At 45.4% G+C, this 16,542-nt stretch overlaps 1 protein-coding gene across 1 annotated transcript in view; it reads right to left on the bottom strand.

Moving 5' to 3' along the window:
- arhgef39 (Rho guanine nucleotide exchange factor (GEF) 39) overlaps nt 1–16,542 on the bottom strand; it is a 36,469-nt gene that overhangs the window by 17,701 nt on the left and 2,226 nt on the right. The window contains exons 3-5 of the mRNA XM_070929216.1: nt 11,710–11,830; nt 8,762–8,880; nt 164–234 (exon numbers count right to left, since the gene is read on the bottom strand). Coding sequence (XP_070785317.1) covers nt 164–234; nt 8,762–8,880; nt 11,710–11,830 — 311 coding nt within the window. The remainder of the gene's footprint in view (nt 1–163; nt 235–8,761; nt 8,881–11,709; nt 11,831–16,542) is intronic.

Here is a 16,542-nt window from a genome sequence, read left to right as displayed (position 1 = left end):
GAGGAGGAAGAGGCGACGACAGCATCAACCTCAGTTTGGCGCGCAGCTCCAGACACGTCGCTCCGCAGTGAAAACGCCCCGGGGGTTAATCTGCAGACGGTTTCCTTGAAATGCGGCAAAATGATTATTGAAGCAGCAGCGCGATCGGAAAAAGGGCGCTTACTTGAAATCTGCTGAAACTCCGGGTTGTCTGGACTCGTGTTGGCAGCCAGGTCCTGTAGGAAATGTTTATACCTGTGAGAAAACAGAAAATAAACAAGGTCACTGTGTGCTCGATGCCTAAAAATATCACTCGAAAAAAGGAAAAAAGTGTAAACTGGAACAGCAAACACTTGAGTGAGTGAGATAGACTTTTCAGGGCCACAGCCGCTGTTGAACGGTGTATTCTTTGTCCTGTCACTGCGGACTGGATGCAGGAGGAAGCACCTCGGATGAATCGAACAGGCCAGAAAATGTACACACACGTCTGATTTGAGCTCCTGGCGGACGCAGATGGAGAGAGAAGGTTTTGCTTTGAAGCGGCGTTGACGGTGACAACCTCTGACAGATACAGCTGTAACATGATGGGATGAGGATGTGCGCTGGTTTTACTTGGGCCCTACTCAGACACAGTGCTTGGCAGAAAACAAATCAAGCGGTGACTGCTACTCCGTCCGAGAGGTTTTAAATGATGAGTGAATCAAGACCTGAGACAAACCATTAAAAAAAAAAAGTCTTGAACAAACAAAAACCTGGCTGAGAATAGCATTTTACAATTTACATTGGAACTATTTGAACGAGCATGTCAGGGACAATGATGGCCTGCGACAGGGAGTCCAGGTTGACCAAGCCTGAGATCTCCCAGATACGGTAAGATCACGCCCAGCGGCGGCTCCAGCGCGAGCGCAGATGTCAGAAGGGTGGAGAGCGTCACGTTGGCCAGGTATGTACGCTTGACGACGTGTTTAACAAGAGAGCCTTAGGACGCGTTGTCCGAAACTGTCACTCCTGAACCCCTGCACTCGCCCTTTCTTGACCTTCGTGGGCAATCTCATCCGCAAGGTATATCCACGCGCCTCAGTAGCGGCAGGGGTGTCACCCTCGCCCTGCTCGCGACGTTCTCAGCACTTTTGCAGAGGTCGACGCGGAACCCTTACTCACGCCACCTTTAAAATGCTTCACTGAGCGTGTTTGTGTTTTGTGCGTTTTTTTGGAGTCCGACATGCTGACACAGCACGCCAAAGTGAGAGAATAATTGTCAGGTCATACAGGTGATGTTGTGCACAGGAAAAAGATACCAAACACTGGCATGGTAAATATTCTTTAGAGTGGTGTAGAAAGGCAAAATCAAAAGTATTCAAAAAAAAGCCAAAATAGCCCCAGACCTCTAAGGCATTTAAAGTTTCGTGCTGGAGTTTACATTACACATTTTGACAAAGATTTTCACTTTTACTACAAATGTATATCGGTTCCAAATATCGTTTATCGGTCTCCTTGAATGCTAATAATTGGTATTGGCTCTGAAAAAAAAATTCAAAAACGGTTCCGAAAATGCAGTTAATTATACATTTATTCATACTTAATGCCCCAATTTCAGTTTCCGTCTAAAGTAACAGTTGTGAGGCGCGTCGGCTCCCTCAGAAATCTTTAGCCTTTTTACTAGGATGATGTGACCTTGAAGTGCATTGACAATTGACATTGATTTCCACTGTGTCTGTCTGCCTTTGCAGCCCTCTCTTTGTGCAGTCTGGGCTTCTTTTAGAGACATAGTGGTGCCACTGAGAGAGGCCATTAGTGACGCTAGCCGACTGTACGCCACTGCTGCTGGTCCATGTGGTGGCATGAGACTTGTGCTGGAGAGTGGCAGCTTGCACGCATGTATCCTGTAAGAGTTTACTAAATGGGGAGCGAAGTTGGAATTTTTACGTTCATGCTGAGTTTTGAGCATTCGGAGGAGGTGTTAGAACGAGTATTTAGAAATATTTGGGTAAATACTTGGTAAGTTCTGAGTATGAATATACATTAATATATGCTCAGGATATTTTCATGCAGGTTGCATTACAGTCAGTTCAAATAACTGTATGGGAGTGTACATGTTATCCTGTATTAGGAGGATGTCAACGTGGACAACAAGTCCGAGAAGCGCCAAGAATCATGCTTCGAACATCTACGTTTCCATGGTAACCGAGCAAACTCAATTTACAAATGAGACCATCATACGGTCAAAAGCTCTAGAATAAGCACCGACGTCCACGGCGCCGAGATGGAAAGATCTACAGAAAGCACAAAAAGTGGATGAAGTGGGATACAAATCAGAGGTGATGATTGATCAATCTCTCAATTAGGTCTCGAACCACCACTTACAACATCAAGGATCAGTGGTGGGGGTCGTCCTATGGGAGGTAAATGCAGAGGAGGGTGGAGAGAGGGAGGTGCAGCAGATCTGAGGGGGCGCTCCAGACAAGGAGTGGATGATGAGAATCCCAACCTGACTTAAAACCAGGGTGGACTCAACAGGAACCACCAGGAGCGTCCTGATGGGCGGGACTTTCTGATCATCCAGCCACAGTTTTCAAGTCACACGGACTCAGCACGGACCACAAGCCGCTCAACCTTAAGATGTTGGCCGGTACACCCTAAAGACAGCCCCCCCCCCCCCCCCTGAGAGGAAGACAAGAACAGTGTACGACATCTTCATGACATCACATGCGACAACAGCAAGGGCCTTGGCTCATGTGATAACAACTAAACTATCTCCGTGAGAACTGAGCAACTCCATCGGCTGAGGGGGGCCGTGAGGTGTGCTGCATTTGCAGGAGCTGAACTAAAGAACAGCAGGTTAGCACAGTGGTGGGTCTGTGTGTGTGTGTGTGGGGGGGGCCATTGTTCTTGTAGTCGATTACTCATTGGAAATGAAACGGAAGCCAAACAAGCTCCAATTAAGCCTCCTTCAATTAAGAGACGCTTAAAAAGAGAAATAATTTCACTTCTCTCTCTTCTTGTCTCATCTTGTAATAACAAATACATTACAGGCATTATTAGCGATGGATGCCCTCGTTCGTATTGTGGCGTGGAGACGAAAAATCTAATTAAAGCAACTGTGTAACAAAAAGGGAACACTCTAATGAGCATTATTACGGCACATTTCAAACAATGTAAACGGAACCCTCTCGTTTAGCTGCCCTGTCCTGCTCATTAGCAGCAAAGCAAAGAGAAGATAATGAGACAATAACGTAATCGGAACCATATTTATAACAGTTCAGCTATTCTGATGAAGAATGCGGCTTTAGAACGCGTGTGCTGGTAAAGGGATGTGTCTGCTGCAGCAGGAGCTGCTAATTCCTTTCGAATATGCAGATGATATGCAGGCTTTCCCCCCCCCCTCACTCTCTCCTGGCAGACATGTCAGGTCATTTGGGCATTTGCACACACGTCAGTACAGAAAAAAGGAGATGGAGGAAATATCTGTCTAATTATTTTGCTTCCCATACATGTATTAAGGATTCAAATTTGTAATTAAGAGTCAAGAGGCGCTGGCAAGCTCCTGCATGGGTTAGTGAACATGGCATGGGTTTGTGGGTAATTACTCAAATTTAATAGCTTAAAAGGAAAGTAATTCACATCCGCGATAAATGCGGAAGACTAAGAGATACTCCGCTGTCCAAACTTGAGCAATTAAAACGTAATGTGAAGTGATTGTGAGGCGCGTCTTATCTTTCTCTGAAACGGTGACTAACAGGGATTTACTCAAAGAGAGAGGAACTCTTGTGTCAATGTGGATATTAGGAAACACTTTCAATCAAACTCCAGAATGACTGAGGCTTTTATTACGGTGCACTGCCGCGCGAGTCAACTTAAACCGGCGCGAGAATTGACGTCCTTGCAGTTTTAAGTGAACGCATCGCAGGGAAATAATTAGGGCTGCCCCATGGACCTTCATGACGGGAATCATCAGTCGAGAAGCGCCGCCCCGATTCAAACCTGCTGCTGTCAGTCGAAGCACCGGACTTGATTATAAACTTTTATAAAGCCAGTCTTGACTAAAGATCAGGCAAGGCCCTGGTGTCTTGCTCAGGGACACGTGGGGATCGAACCCAGGGATTGAATGGACAACCTGCTCTACCCTCTGAGCCACAGCGGCCATCGTTGCCATGCTGTATGTGAATAGACTGGAACTGCCTCCTCTGGACTCTGATACTAGATACAGTCTTTCATACCATACAGAAATGGCGCATGTATTTGTAAAGATACGATTCAGCTGTGATTACTTTTTTCCAATGACAAAAGTGTGACTAAAACAAATCAAGTAATTCCCCCATTTTCAATTAAAATACTGAATCAGAAATGCCCCCGGGAAATGATGTCTTCTGCCACACAAATAACAGTGATAAGTGATACACATGATAACTGTTTAACCAGTCCCTTATAGTGCGTTATGGGGGCATTCATCTTGAATTATAATGCTTTATGACTAGACTCATAAACCCACATCATGCTCTCTGATGTACTGTATCAACAGTCAACGTCTCGCACAGCCGGACCCCATCTCCAAACTTGGTATAGTTGGCTTGTTTGTATTTAAGCCAATCACAATCGCCCTGAGCCCGGGATGCAGCGGCGGTGCCCCTTGCAAAACGGTAACGCGCAGATAGGGGAAGCGGGGAGGAGCATTCCGACTGAAATAGTCGGCCAGTGTTGCAGTTGCAGTGAAGACCTCACAGTATAAAGTGATGTAAAAAATGAATTGCCAATTTACAGCTTTTTTTTTCCAAATACAATTTACAATCGGTATCTTGAAAGATCCGGCGACTGCAACCGTCTTCGCCTGTGCCAGTGATCAACCCAAAAAGCCAAGCATCGGCCCGGCATCAGGCTACTAGGACAATAACGATTCAGGTGCAGCGCTAGAAATAATAACTGTTTAAGTTTCTCTGGGCCCATCGATTATGAAGAGCTCACATTCAATAGTCTGGATCTTGAACTTTTGCTCTCAGCTGTGAAGTGCGCTCTCTACATTCAGAGTCAGTAGGGCCGACTAATGATTCACGACAAAACACTGCCTCGCAACATAATTGAGGCGCATTGTTTCATTGCGAGCCTCACTTCAAACCTGGCAATGAACTACAGGGTTAATTGACAATGTAACACAATGTAACAAAGTATTAACCGAAATACAACTCGGTACCTGCAGTACACGGAGGGGAGCCGCTGAACAAAGGCCCCGTCTTTCAGAATTCTTTTAAAAAAAGAAATTAATCAAAAACTCTGACCCTTCAGTTTGAAATCCCACCTTGACAATTGAAAGACAAAATCAAGCATGGCCATTGCGGCGCACGGCCGCGCACTTCTCAGTGCTTAGCAAGTATGACAATGACCCCGGGACCGCTGGAGTTGAGCGACCACTGAGCCATTCCATTGTTATACTAAAGGGTGCTCAGCGTAGAGCAGATGTAACCAAAGGCCTCCAAATTGCTGCCGTCTCTGTGAGAGCTGTCTCTCTTTTATCGACGCAAACACGGCGCAACACAGGCAGAGGGGGCTGGTACTCAGTGCCACAATCTACTCGAGACCCCATCACTGTCATAATGGTGATCTCAGTTGGGAGGACGCCGACGACTGCTCCAGCCGGCTCTAGTGAATGCCACTTAATAAAGGCAATGATTTTATTCCTCCCCCAGCAGCAACATAAGTATCCACACTCCAGGCTCCTGCTCACCATCCATCATCCTTGAATGGTGATAAGTGACAACAATTTCCTGCTTCTCCCAGCCACGGAGCCGGAGCAAGGTAAGGCGCCAGCCGCAGATAATTATCTGGCCGTGCCACTTAAAATCATCATACAATTAGACACATCCCTCGAGTCTCCTGAGTTTCACTGGAAACGACAGACGAATCAATGATGATGATGGGAAGTGCAGAGGAAAAAGGCAGAGTGAGAGAGGGCTGAGCTGGAGAGAATGAGGCCGACTGATTATGTGTCAGTCAAACACAACAGCGGTCATCCTATACACACACACACACACACACACATACATATATATATACACACATATATACACAGTGTATACATGATCTACTTCATTACCTATTCCATATTTTCTGAGGCTCCTGAGGCCAAAGCACGTGTGTCTTGAGCATCACTTCTCTTTGCTCCGTCGATCGGCATGTCTCGTCAGAAAATCCGATTTGAACATGCGATTTGATGAACAAGCCGTTAGCGTATGTGTGATCCATAGCTAGCTAGCCGCCATCCATTCTTCTAATTAATCATTCTTAACTGTCCTTTTTTCCCCCCCATAATTAACTTGCATCGCCACGCTATTGTATCATTTTTATACATTTGCGTGTGGCATGGAGGGGGCTATAACTGTATTTCATCCCACAATCCTTTTGTCTCCGACTCAAAGTTACAACTAGCAGACTTGTTGCGTGAACATTTTTTTTTTTTCACTGATCATGAAAATGACGTCAATGCGGCACTAATGGCAAATCTTTTTGTATACTGTGTCATCAGCACAGATCCACTTTGACGTGTCAGGGTACACTACAGATAAACACCTCCCAGCTACTAGTGTGCTGCGACGACCCAAGCCAATACACAGGGATGGGGGATAGGGACTGATCCAGGCATTCTTTGACTGCATCAGCTTTACGGCGCCCATCCATTTTTCAGTCCTGTCTGTTTCCCCTTTCTGTTGTGAGGGAATGTACCTGAACTGTGGAGCTCACAAAATAAATAAATACCTGCAGTTTTAATTAACTTCAATGATATGGCAACATGCGAGTGCACCTCACATAAAAAATGATTCCTTGACGCAGATTTTGAATTTGTGAAACTAGAGAGCACCGATATGGAATTGCGTTGATGTAAATAGCATTTATCCAATTACAATTAGCCTCTCATTCACACACCGATGGCAGCGAGCTACCACGCAAGGTGCTGGTCTGACCGTCAGGAGCAACTTGGGGTTCGGCGTCTTGCCCAAGGACACTTGGACAGGAGGAGCTGAGGATAGAACCACCAACCCCGTGATCGGTGGGCAACTAGCTGGACCACGAGCCAAAGGATTGGACCGGCGCATCCTTATCATTTTCCCCAAGGCTTGGAAAGCCGCACTCCGGAGTTCCACATTATCCCAGAAGCACGGGGACAGTGAGATCCTTTGTTGTAGAGGAAGTTGCAAGTGAACGCAAATGAGATATACAGTAAAGTGTCTCAGATGTTAAGATGAAGGGTCAGCTCGTCTCAGAGACAACGTCTCTCTTGCATGATGGATGGATGTAACATTTCGCGTGCTCGTCTGTGCATCTGGAGACATGAGGAGATGAGAAGGGCCCAATTAAGACGCAACCAAGCAGCTTGATAAACCACTGTCATGACATCTGCTGCATCGGAAAGCACGTTTCAGCCCATTTCTCCTCTTGCTCCACTAATTAACAAGCAAAACCAAGACCGCATGAAATTACAAAAACAACCAAACAAGAAACTGGCGCTTAACAAAAGAGATTTTGACAGTTTTCCTGGACGGTCTGAGTACTTACATGGCCGCTACATCAAATAATAATAATTACATCTGTCACAGAGACTACACATTGTGCAGTGCAGCGGGCGACTGGTGAAAGGAAAACAACTAAACAGCAGAAACAGAACTCAAGCGTGAAATCTGTGACCCATCGACGGCAGTGCCCTCGAAGGTGGAGCAGCACCACCGCAACACCTCCGTGTTTTCTCTGCGAGTGACTGTGAGTGATGCACTTGAGCATCAATTAAACACAGAAAAATCTGGTAGTTAAGTGAAAGCTCACACCCTCTTACACCGTAATGCCGTGTGGGAGTTTCCAAGAAACGGTAAGCATTCTAGCCCTGGAAGCTAACGTTAGCTAGAATACTACTGTTGACAGTGGCACCACGACCATCAGTCCCATATTTTGCGTACATCTGCTTCCCCATGTGATCGCGCGATTATTTTCAAATCGTTAGCAGCGTGTGCGTGTTTGAGATCAGAGAGGGGGACATCTGTGGAGTTTCTCCTTATGCGCGTGATGCAACCAGACATGAAAATGGGTTAGGGTTTTAAAACTCGGCATACATTTGTGATTTGTGATGCTCCGTTCCTTCCCTGTGTTTTGGGGAATGGCTTTTTGAGGTTTCTCCGAGCTGTAAATACGCGGCTGGAGAAAAATAATGGCGATAACGTACAGGGAGAACAATGAAAATGTGTACAATGCCGGGTTGCTCAAATTCTACAAACACTGGTTGAAGGTGGAGTCTCCTGCACTGACACACGCTTCATGGAGCCATTCGCGGCTTACAAAATATTACCTCTTCAAGCTGCTGGGAAGGGAACAAGGTTCACATGTTCACCGCAAATTCCCCCGTTTACTGATCTGTTTGCTGTTGATGCCTTTTGCTGCGGTCTCGATAAATTCTATATCTATTCTATAATACAATTTTCAAGAGCACATGAAAAGGCCTAGTCCCTTTGAGCGCCAGTAAAAGCTTTTAGTATGAAAGTGTGAAAGGTCTGTGGCAGAAGTGTTGAGTTTCACTGATGGCAGGCTTTAACAGCATACGAAAAAAAAAAAAGGTCCAAGTGATTCATTTGTAAAGGAGAACAGTCTTTCTGTTAAAAAGAAGGAACTTGGAGCAGCAGGGTGGTGATATGCAGTATTCCATGGGGGATTTAACTCATACCAACCCAACCTGTGGCATAACACTAAGTTAGTGTAGTCAGAGAAAAAGATTCAGCCCTTTCACGCAAACAGAAGGCCGAAATCTTACTGATCAATCCGCTGGATGGGGAGCTGAAGCAAGTCCTCAAGCTTATGGTTGCTGAACTCCGGCCGGGCTTCCTGCAGTTGCTTAAAACGTCTGAAGGCCTTGTTTTTCTTCAGCTGGATCTAAGACAACACACAAATCATTGTGTTGAGTCCTTCTCAGAGCCACACATGTACATTTAAGAGACACACCTTGATTGAAAATTCTCTGATTAGCACATGCAATATTAAAAACCTCACCCTCCCTACCTGCATCTACCTGAATGTACACCTTCCATACCTTGTTTTATGCCAGTAGGACCCCGACAAGCAGCTAATCAACAGGAACATAACGTGCTGATGGACTGAGTACATGTGTCTTGTGCTCAGCATCTGGATCCACTGTGAGTAATTTATGTTGGGGGGGTTTTTTTTTGCTTGTGGAACCGATGATGGACATGTCACAACCAGTGACGACCCCTGAATCTCATGTCACTATCTAGATGGCGTCCTCTGCCTGACAGACCTAAAAATCAGCTCGCTGTCACTCATTATGCCGGCTTGCCAACTGAGGGTGCGGGGAGGGGGGAGGGGGGGAGGCGAGGCTGTAGATGTCATTAAATATGGATTTGCACATCATGTCAGCATGAGTATGTGTCAACGTTTGGATGACAAAAAGCCTTATCTTGTCATTCTTGTCAATCATCAAAATAAACACTGCTGCTGTATTTAAATAGACCTGAGGAGGGCTCTACCCTATTTCACAACAACAGCAGTCAGTAGTGATATCATGTAGAGTTAGAGTGCTTTATTAACAGTGTTTCAGACCTCAAAATCAACGTATCACATTAAATCTGAAGTAGCATTGTGTATCGAAAGCCTGATGTATCTCATTCCTCTTCACCACAGAGCTCCCGTGTTGTCCAAGAACTGTTCAAAACACATGAATTAGCCACACCGTTGCACTGGATGGCATGTTCCTTCATTACCATGAAAATACGTGCTGCAGTTTGTTTTGACTCAAGACCCAGAAATACCCGCTAGAGCACCGAATGTGGATTAATCTGCTGCTGAAAATAGTCCCCGACAAATTCACTATTTCCTCCCATTTGAATATCGTTTGTTGAAAAGCTACAATAGCCAGCCGTTTTAGGGAATTACTGAGCCTTTTTTAAAGATTTATGTTGGAACCAATGGCTACTGTACATTTAGCTGGACGAAGCACTCTTTGTGGGGCCTTGCAGGTCCGGTTTCAGCACCAGGCAGTGATGCTGCCCATCAGGATGCTCTGGATGGTGCAGGAGTAGAAATTCCTCAGTATTTGAGGGGATACCCAGAATTTCCTCAAGCGTCTGAGGTGAAACAGAGTCTCTGTCTTGCTTTTCTCACCACTGAGTCAGTATGCAGCGCCGAGGTCAGACCCTCTGTGATACTTGAAGCTCTCCACCCTCTCCACCGAGGACCCGTTGATATTAAGAGGGCCGTAGTTCTTTTCCTGCTTCTTCCCGAAGTCCTCCATCAGCTCGTTAGTCTTACTGACGTTCAGGAGGAGGTTGTTGTCCTTGACACCGGCGGGTCGGGTCCTCTTCTTCCTTCAGGTGGGCCTTTTCATTGTTGTCTGTGATCAGGCCGCACCGCAGCAAACTTGACGACGGTCTCGAAGTCGAGTCAGAAATCGTCTGCACAGTCGTGTGTGTACAGGGAGTACTGCAGGGGGGCTCACAACGCTGCCCTGAGGGGGTGCTCCGGTGTTAAGGATGAGGGGTGGAAGGGGTTATAGAACCACTGCTCCTACAGTGGCGCGTTTACATACATTAGTCAAGCTAAAGGCAGCGACCGGCAACTTTTAAATGTTTTCTTCTACTTTTCTTCTACTCAATCTCCATCCCATTTATTTTTATTGGCTCTCTTGTATGACATACGCTTCAGTGATGATTGGATCTTCAAACGCTTAAGAAATTACACAAATTTAAACCAGATTATGCAACCGGCGAATATTCTATTTCCGCACTTGGAGGAAAAAAGTGGCGGAGCGTCGCATTTTCAGCAGGAAATGCATTTTCTAGTTTGATTTGAGAACACAATCAGACTGACGTGGGTCATGAGTTACTCTCATTAAAAAAAAAAAGGCACAGAGCGGATTTCTGCAGCTCAGAAGACTGATCACGGGTCACCCGAGTATACCAGCACACCTGTCACTACAACACGCTCCCCCTGTTCAGTCAATAACAGCGCAAGGGATGTCGATCTCAATCAATGCAAACGTGCAGGACTTCATCCACAACCAATGCAATTAGTCAGTGTTCTGCAGACACATCCTTACTCTTAATTAAGACAATATTTTCCTTGCAGATTTGGTGCAAAGCTACCGACAGGACATCTCTGCCGGTCACTCCCCGCGGGCCAATCCACAAACAAAGGACGGAATATTTGAACAAATCAAATCTGATCCAGTGTGCGCAGAGATCACTGGCACTGATCGCGCACGTCAATCTGTGTGTCAGCATGTGATTTGCGGAGAGTCTTGGAATTTGTGAGGGTGGGGTTTTAAAATGATTAAAAAGGAACAGTTTTGAAATTTTGGGGGAAACATGTTCATTTGCTTCCTTCTGAGGTTGAGATGGAGAAGGCTGATATCGATCCCGTGTCTGTGTGCTAAGTGGGGAGCCGGAATCAGGACCTGGTTATCCTAGCTAGCATAAAGACATGAAAGTGTTGCCATGGCAGTGCTGGCATGGCTGACAGCGGTCGAATTGATTGTGTCAGCAACAAAGAATCCAATAACCACTTGTGCATTTGTTATTGTGCATTCAGTCCAATAACTGGGGAATACGTTGGCCATTGTCCCACGGGGATTATTAAAAATCTAATCACATCTAATGTAATAAACAGCTTGTGAAATGCTAATAAGTGCAACAGGAGAGTCGGCGGACACAGAGGTGTGGCGGCCGTGTGGAAATGCCGCGTTCCTACCGCAAGCACTTTGCTGGCGTTGTAGATGTTGTCCACATACGCGTTGTAGTGGTGCAGGTGTGGACAGAACTGGTCGAAGCCTCGGCCAAAGTAGCCATTCTCCAAATGGACCAGCAGAGATCTGCAGAAAAAACAAACAAGCAAAAAAAACAGGTGAAATACAGCTTATCGTTTTAGATCAAAATTGCCATTCGAAAGAGTGCAATGTATTTAAATGTTTCATGATGAACGTATATAATTAGCTGTGTCTTAACGAGCTGTACAGGACGAAAAGGCTGGCATCTCAGCTGTATTTAATTCCCTTTAATTCTGTGAGTCGGCCAAACAGCAAATGATTCATCAATATGCTTCTTCTGCATGCCACAATCTTTGGCTCATGTCAAAGATGGTTTTCATCCAAGAAACGCGCCGCTCTTTTTCTAATTCCTTGCTTTAATGTTTGAAAATGTTTGCTCTCAATTAATGATCCATCTTGATGGCAACTTCGGGTAAAAAAGGTACCAGTCTGAGAAGTCAATAACAATAGCTGAGGCAGTTAAAGTGCAGAACCGTCGTAAAACAGCAGAACGCGCTGGTCCTAAACCAGCATCACTATTACCATAAAGGGCAATCGGTCTCCAGTAAATATGACACCGCCAGTCAGAACTATATTTGAATATTAGTGAGTAAATTTAAGTATAGCACTATTGTATGAACTCAGGGTGTTGGTGTGCGTGCCCCATGCACTGCCAGGTTTGCTTAAGAGTTGCCTTTTCCTGGGGGAGGACACAACAAGCCAGGTTATCATAACTAAACTGCTATAGCAATATTGTAAATAATAAAATTGCTATTTGGTTTTTGTTTTTTCCCCTCAAATCAAACATCCCGTGCGTTTGTAGAACACTACATTATAGCCACTATAATTCAATGGGTCGCTGTCGCTCATTTTTAGGGCGCGCAAACAAGCAGGAAGACATCATTACAAACAAACTCCTGCATAGGACATGGCGAAAGTAACTATTTCAATATTTGCAGCATTTTCCCTTTCTTTTTGTGCATCGCAGACCTTTGACACGTTCATTTCAGAGTGTGTCCCCCCCCAGTGAGCACTTAGCCTCCAGCCAAACCGTATTGGGCTTTGAGTTAATGTACATTACTGCCTGAGAATGCACTGCTGCTCTGCATCAGTGGAAAGGAGGAGTTCAAATAAGGCGAGATCACATCTGAAGCAGCATTTTCATGTTCAGAGGAAGTGCGGAGGTTGAGCAAAGTTCAGAGGATTGCTCCCCTCCACCCTCCACCCCCCCACCACCCCCCTCCGTTAATGGGAGGTTTAGCAGGCGAGGCTCTGCGGTGTCATTTCAAGGCCTCTCCCCGTGGGTGACGTATTTACTGGGACCCAGACGTCAGGCCTACCTTCAGGGCACCCAGGGCCACTTTGTAGTGAGAACACGCCCGCTGAACTCGGGAACAAAAACAACGGGATCAAGGCAGAGTCAAAGCAGTCATTCAGCCTGTCAGGCACATTACAGTAACACGGACGCAATTGGTTGGGGGTGTTGACACTTGTGAAGGAGCTTGTTATCCAAACTTAGAGGAAGTACCACACGCGCACACACACACACACACACACACACACACGCGCTCCTACTCTCTAATGATGTTCCCAGAGACTTCTGTTCGTACATGCTGTAAGAAGGAGCACTTTGCTGTTGAAGTTGATTTAAATAGATTTTAATGAAGTTGTGCGCCAAGGTAGCCTCTGTTCATAATCAGGAGATGCAGGAGCAGCCGAGAGAGTTCTAACGAGGGCAAAGGGCGGGAAAAACTGTGTTTCCGTTTTTTTTTCTGCCCCCCCCCCCCCCCCTCACTGCCAGAGGCTATTATGATAAATATGAAATTATGGATTACATTTTTTAATACTTTTTTTTTTTTTTTCCACAGCAATTAAATTGTCTGGCCATCAGCGGCGGGCAGAGACAACATTAGCATTCCGCGTGTGTCGCGTTAATCCACATTAATTCCGAGCAGTCGCGACATCTGGGGCAGATACAACCTCGACCAAACAATTCCGGGCCGAGGCGCCTTCATTTTGGGGGGGGGTTGAACAGAGGAATACTAATTGTTACGACACAGAGTGCGAAGATAAATGGCTACTTATCAAATAAATAAACAGAACCACGGAATCACCAATAAGAAAACAGAAGCAATAAAGCAGCGTTTTTGTCGCTCTCAATGAACTGTGCGACGCGACCCACCTCTCAGACAACACCTATTCTCATTATGACCCCCACCACCACCACCCCTTTCAAATCCACCGCTGATTGTGTGCTCCTTTGCTGAATCCACTGACTGCTCTTCCAAGTTGCTGATTCCTGTTTGTCATGTTAGCAGCTGGGGATAATTGGGTTGCTCCTTCTGCTGCCTGCTCTCTGTTCTCTATAAACACCCAGAAGCAGATTGAATGGCATGGCATATCAATATATTCATGTCTTCTATTTTTTTTAATTTTTTTTTTTAATGGAACTCAACAAAGCTTAATTAATGCAGAATTCATTACTACTATTCCCACTGCACTCTGGAGTTAAGTAAATAAAGACAGAAACATCGATGAATATACATCCACCCTCGCACACTTGTATGACTATCAGAGAGCCTTGAGGCTGCGCAGGGCTGACAAGCAAAGGCCCTCACAAAAGTGGTCTCTTGCTGCCTTGCGACGATGACCGACCCATCTGAGAAATCAGCGCCCCGCTGCGAAAATATCGTCTCGTTCTCTTTCGTGTTTCTCCGGTGAACCCAGGTGGATTCCCGAGCAGGTCTGGGATTCTTCAGAGCCACCCGACATTCACCATCCAGCTGGAATTAATTAAAAGCTAATTGACCTGCTTGCTCAACTTTCCATATGCGTGCCGTTTCTCATAAACATGCTTAGCATGCTTTTCTTTTTCATCTTTAGTGATTTGTTTTATTGATGTAAACAAAAAGGAACTGCTTATGACTGAACGCTGGTACATGAAAATGAACTAAATGGGTTTTATTTCTGTAAAAATAAAGTAATCGGCGTGTAATCAGTGCACGCCCAAACACCGGCTACCACGGCAAGCCTTCGCAGCATAGATTTTGATGCAACGGTGAATGTAACGGCCAAAAAAAGTATTTGAAAAATTGCCAAGAATCCTGACATGGAACACCGTGACAGAAGAGGGGAAACAATGATAAAAAGCAGAATCTAAATTGGTATATAAGCAAACCCCCATGTGTGTGTGTGTGTGGCCTCCAAAAGCAGCGTCAAGCAAGTCACTTTTCCTTAAAAAAAAAAAAATACGAGTTATCTTCTGCTGAATAATAAAATACGATGAGTTAAGTCAAAAATCATGGACAACTCCACATCATCTGTTCCCATTGCAGGGTCATTTTAAACTCATGTCTTTGTGCACTTCCATCCATCAGAGTGGAGCAAGTCACTTGAGTGACTAGTAGCAGAAGAAGTAGCAAAGTAACACGCTACAAGCCGACCCTTAAAACAGTGCGTTACTGGGACGTACGTCATTACTGAATCTTCAGTTGTAGTCCCTTACACTACTCGTTACTGAGGAAAGTAGTACTGTACCATGTTACTAAGTATATACTATATAATCCATCTATAGGCGGGGTAAGCTGCAAAACACAACTCAAAAGATGTTCAACTGCATCTCTCCCCAGTGCTACGCCGATGATATGCAGCTGTAATTGTAACGATGTAACAGCGTGGGTAATATTGGCACCCTGCGTGGCGGCCTGGCTGCTATTTACGTAATGGATGCCACTTCGATTTCCTTCGGCTAATTTCAGACAAAACCGAGGTTCTTCTCATTAGTGAGAATCTGAATCGGAACTTCGACCCGCACATAAACAAGCCTGTGCGCCATCGGAAAAAAAAATCAATCAACGCTATCAGCCACAGATCTACAATTATTAAGCCATGCCCTCGTTGTTTTCACGCCAAGACTACTGCAACGCTCTTCTCTCCTGTCTCGGCCAAGCAGCCCTGTCTTTCTGTGTAACTGTGTATGCAGAAAGGTGCGTTATAAATAAAATATTACTTACTTATTTTACCCGTGGTTTTTTTCCCCTATAACACTGTTTTTTTCTCATTTAATAAAAGAAGCCAAAGTTCTCAAATGTTGAACGTTGTCTCAGTCACGTCCATTGATTACAGTGACCCTTGTTTAATGCTTTAAGAGACTTCCAGCACGTAACAGACAGATGAGAGACAGATGAGAAAGTCACCTACGTATCCATCTATGAGAGCTAATTATCACCACTCAATTGTTCGTGCCACTGTCACACATAAGCGCAAATGCATGGCCACATGCCAGAATGACAGAAAGTGAAAAGAAACTGGGAAAATCTATAATCAATCTTTTGGCAGTGGTAAATCAGTCTACTACTAACACACTGTCTCTCCACGGACCATTTTGAAATGGATTGCTTGCCATTATGTTTCAACCATTGATTCAATAAGGGGCTCATAATGAAGATGTATGGGAGCTGCGGAACCATTTATCCAATACATCAGACTGTGTAATTCATAATTCAATCTTCATTGTAGCGCTCTCAACAAGAAAGCCTGTCAGTCTGCAGAGGATGAGAGCCTGAGGCCCCCCCCCCCCCCCCCCTCCCTCCCTCGCCCGCACCATTCATTATTTAGTCTGGAAATGGAATTCCCAATCAAAAGGTATCCCGACCACTCGCACCGCAGTTTGTCAGGCTGTGCGGCCTGATACTGAGCCGGGTGTGTTTCGTCCATTAGACTGTTGACTGCAAATCCGACGGGGTTCCTCATGTTAAGAGGCTGACTGTTGACACCCA

The sequence above is a fragment of the Enoplosus armatus genome, chromosome 22 (assembly GCF_043641665.1).
Source record: "Enoplosus armatus isolate fEnoArm2 chromosome 22, fEnoArm2.hap1, whole genome shotgun sequence".
Lineage (NCBI taxonomy): Eukaryota > Metazoa > Chordata > Actinopteri > Centrarchiformes > Enoplosidae > Enoplosus > Enoplosus armatus.
Note: the sequence above shows the minus strand (reverse complement) of the source record. Positions and strands in the feature narration are given on the sequence as shown.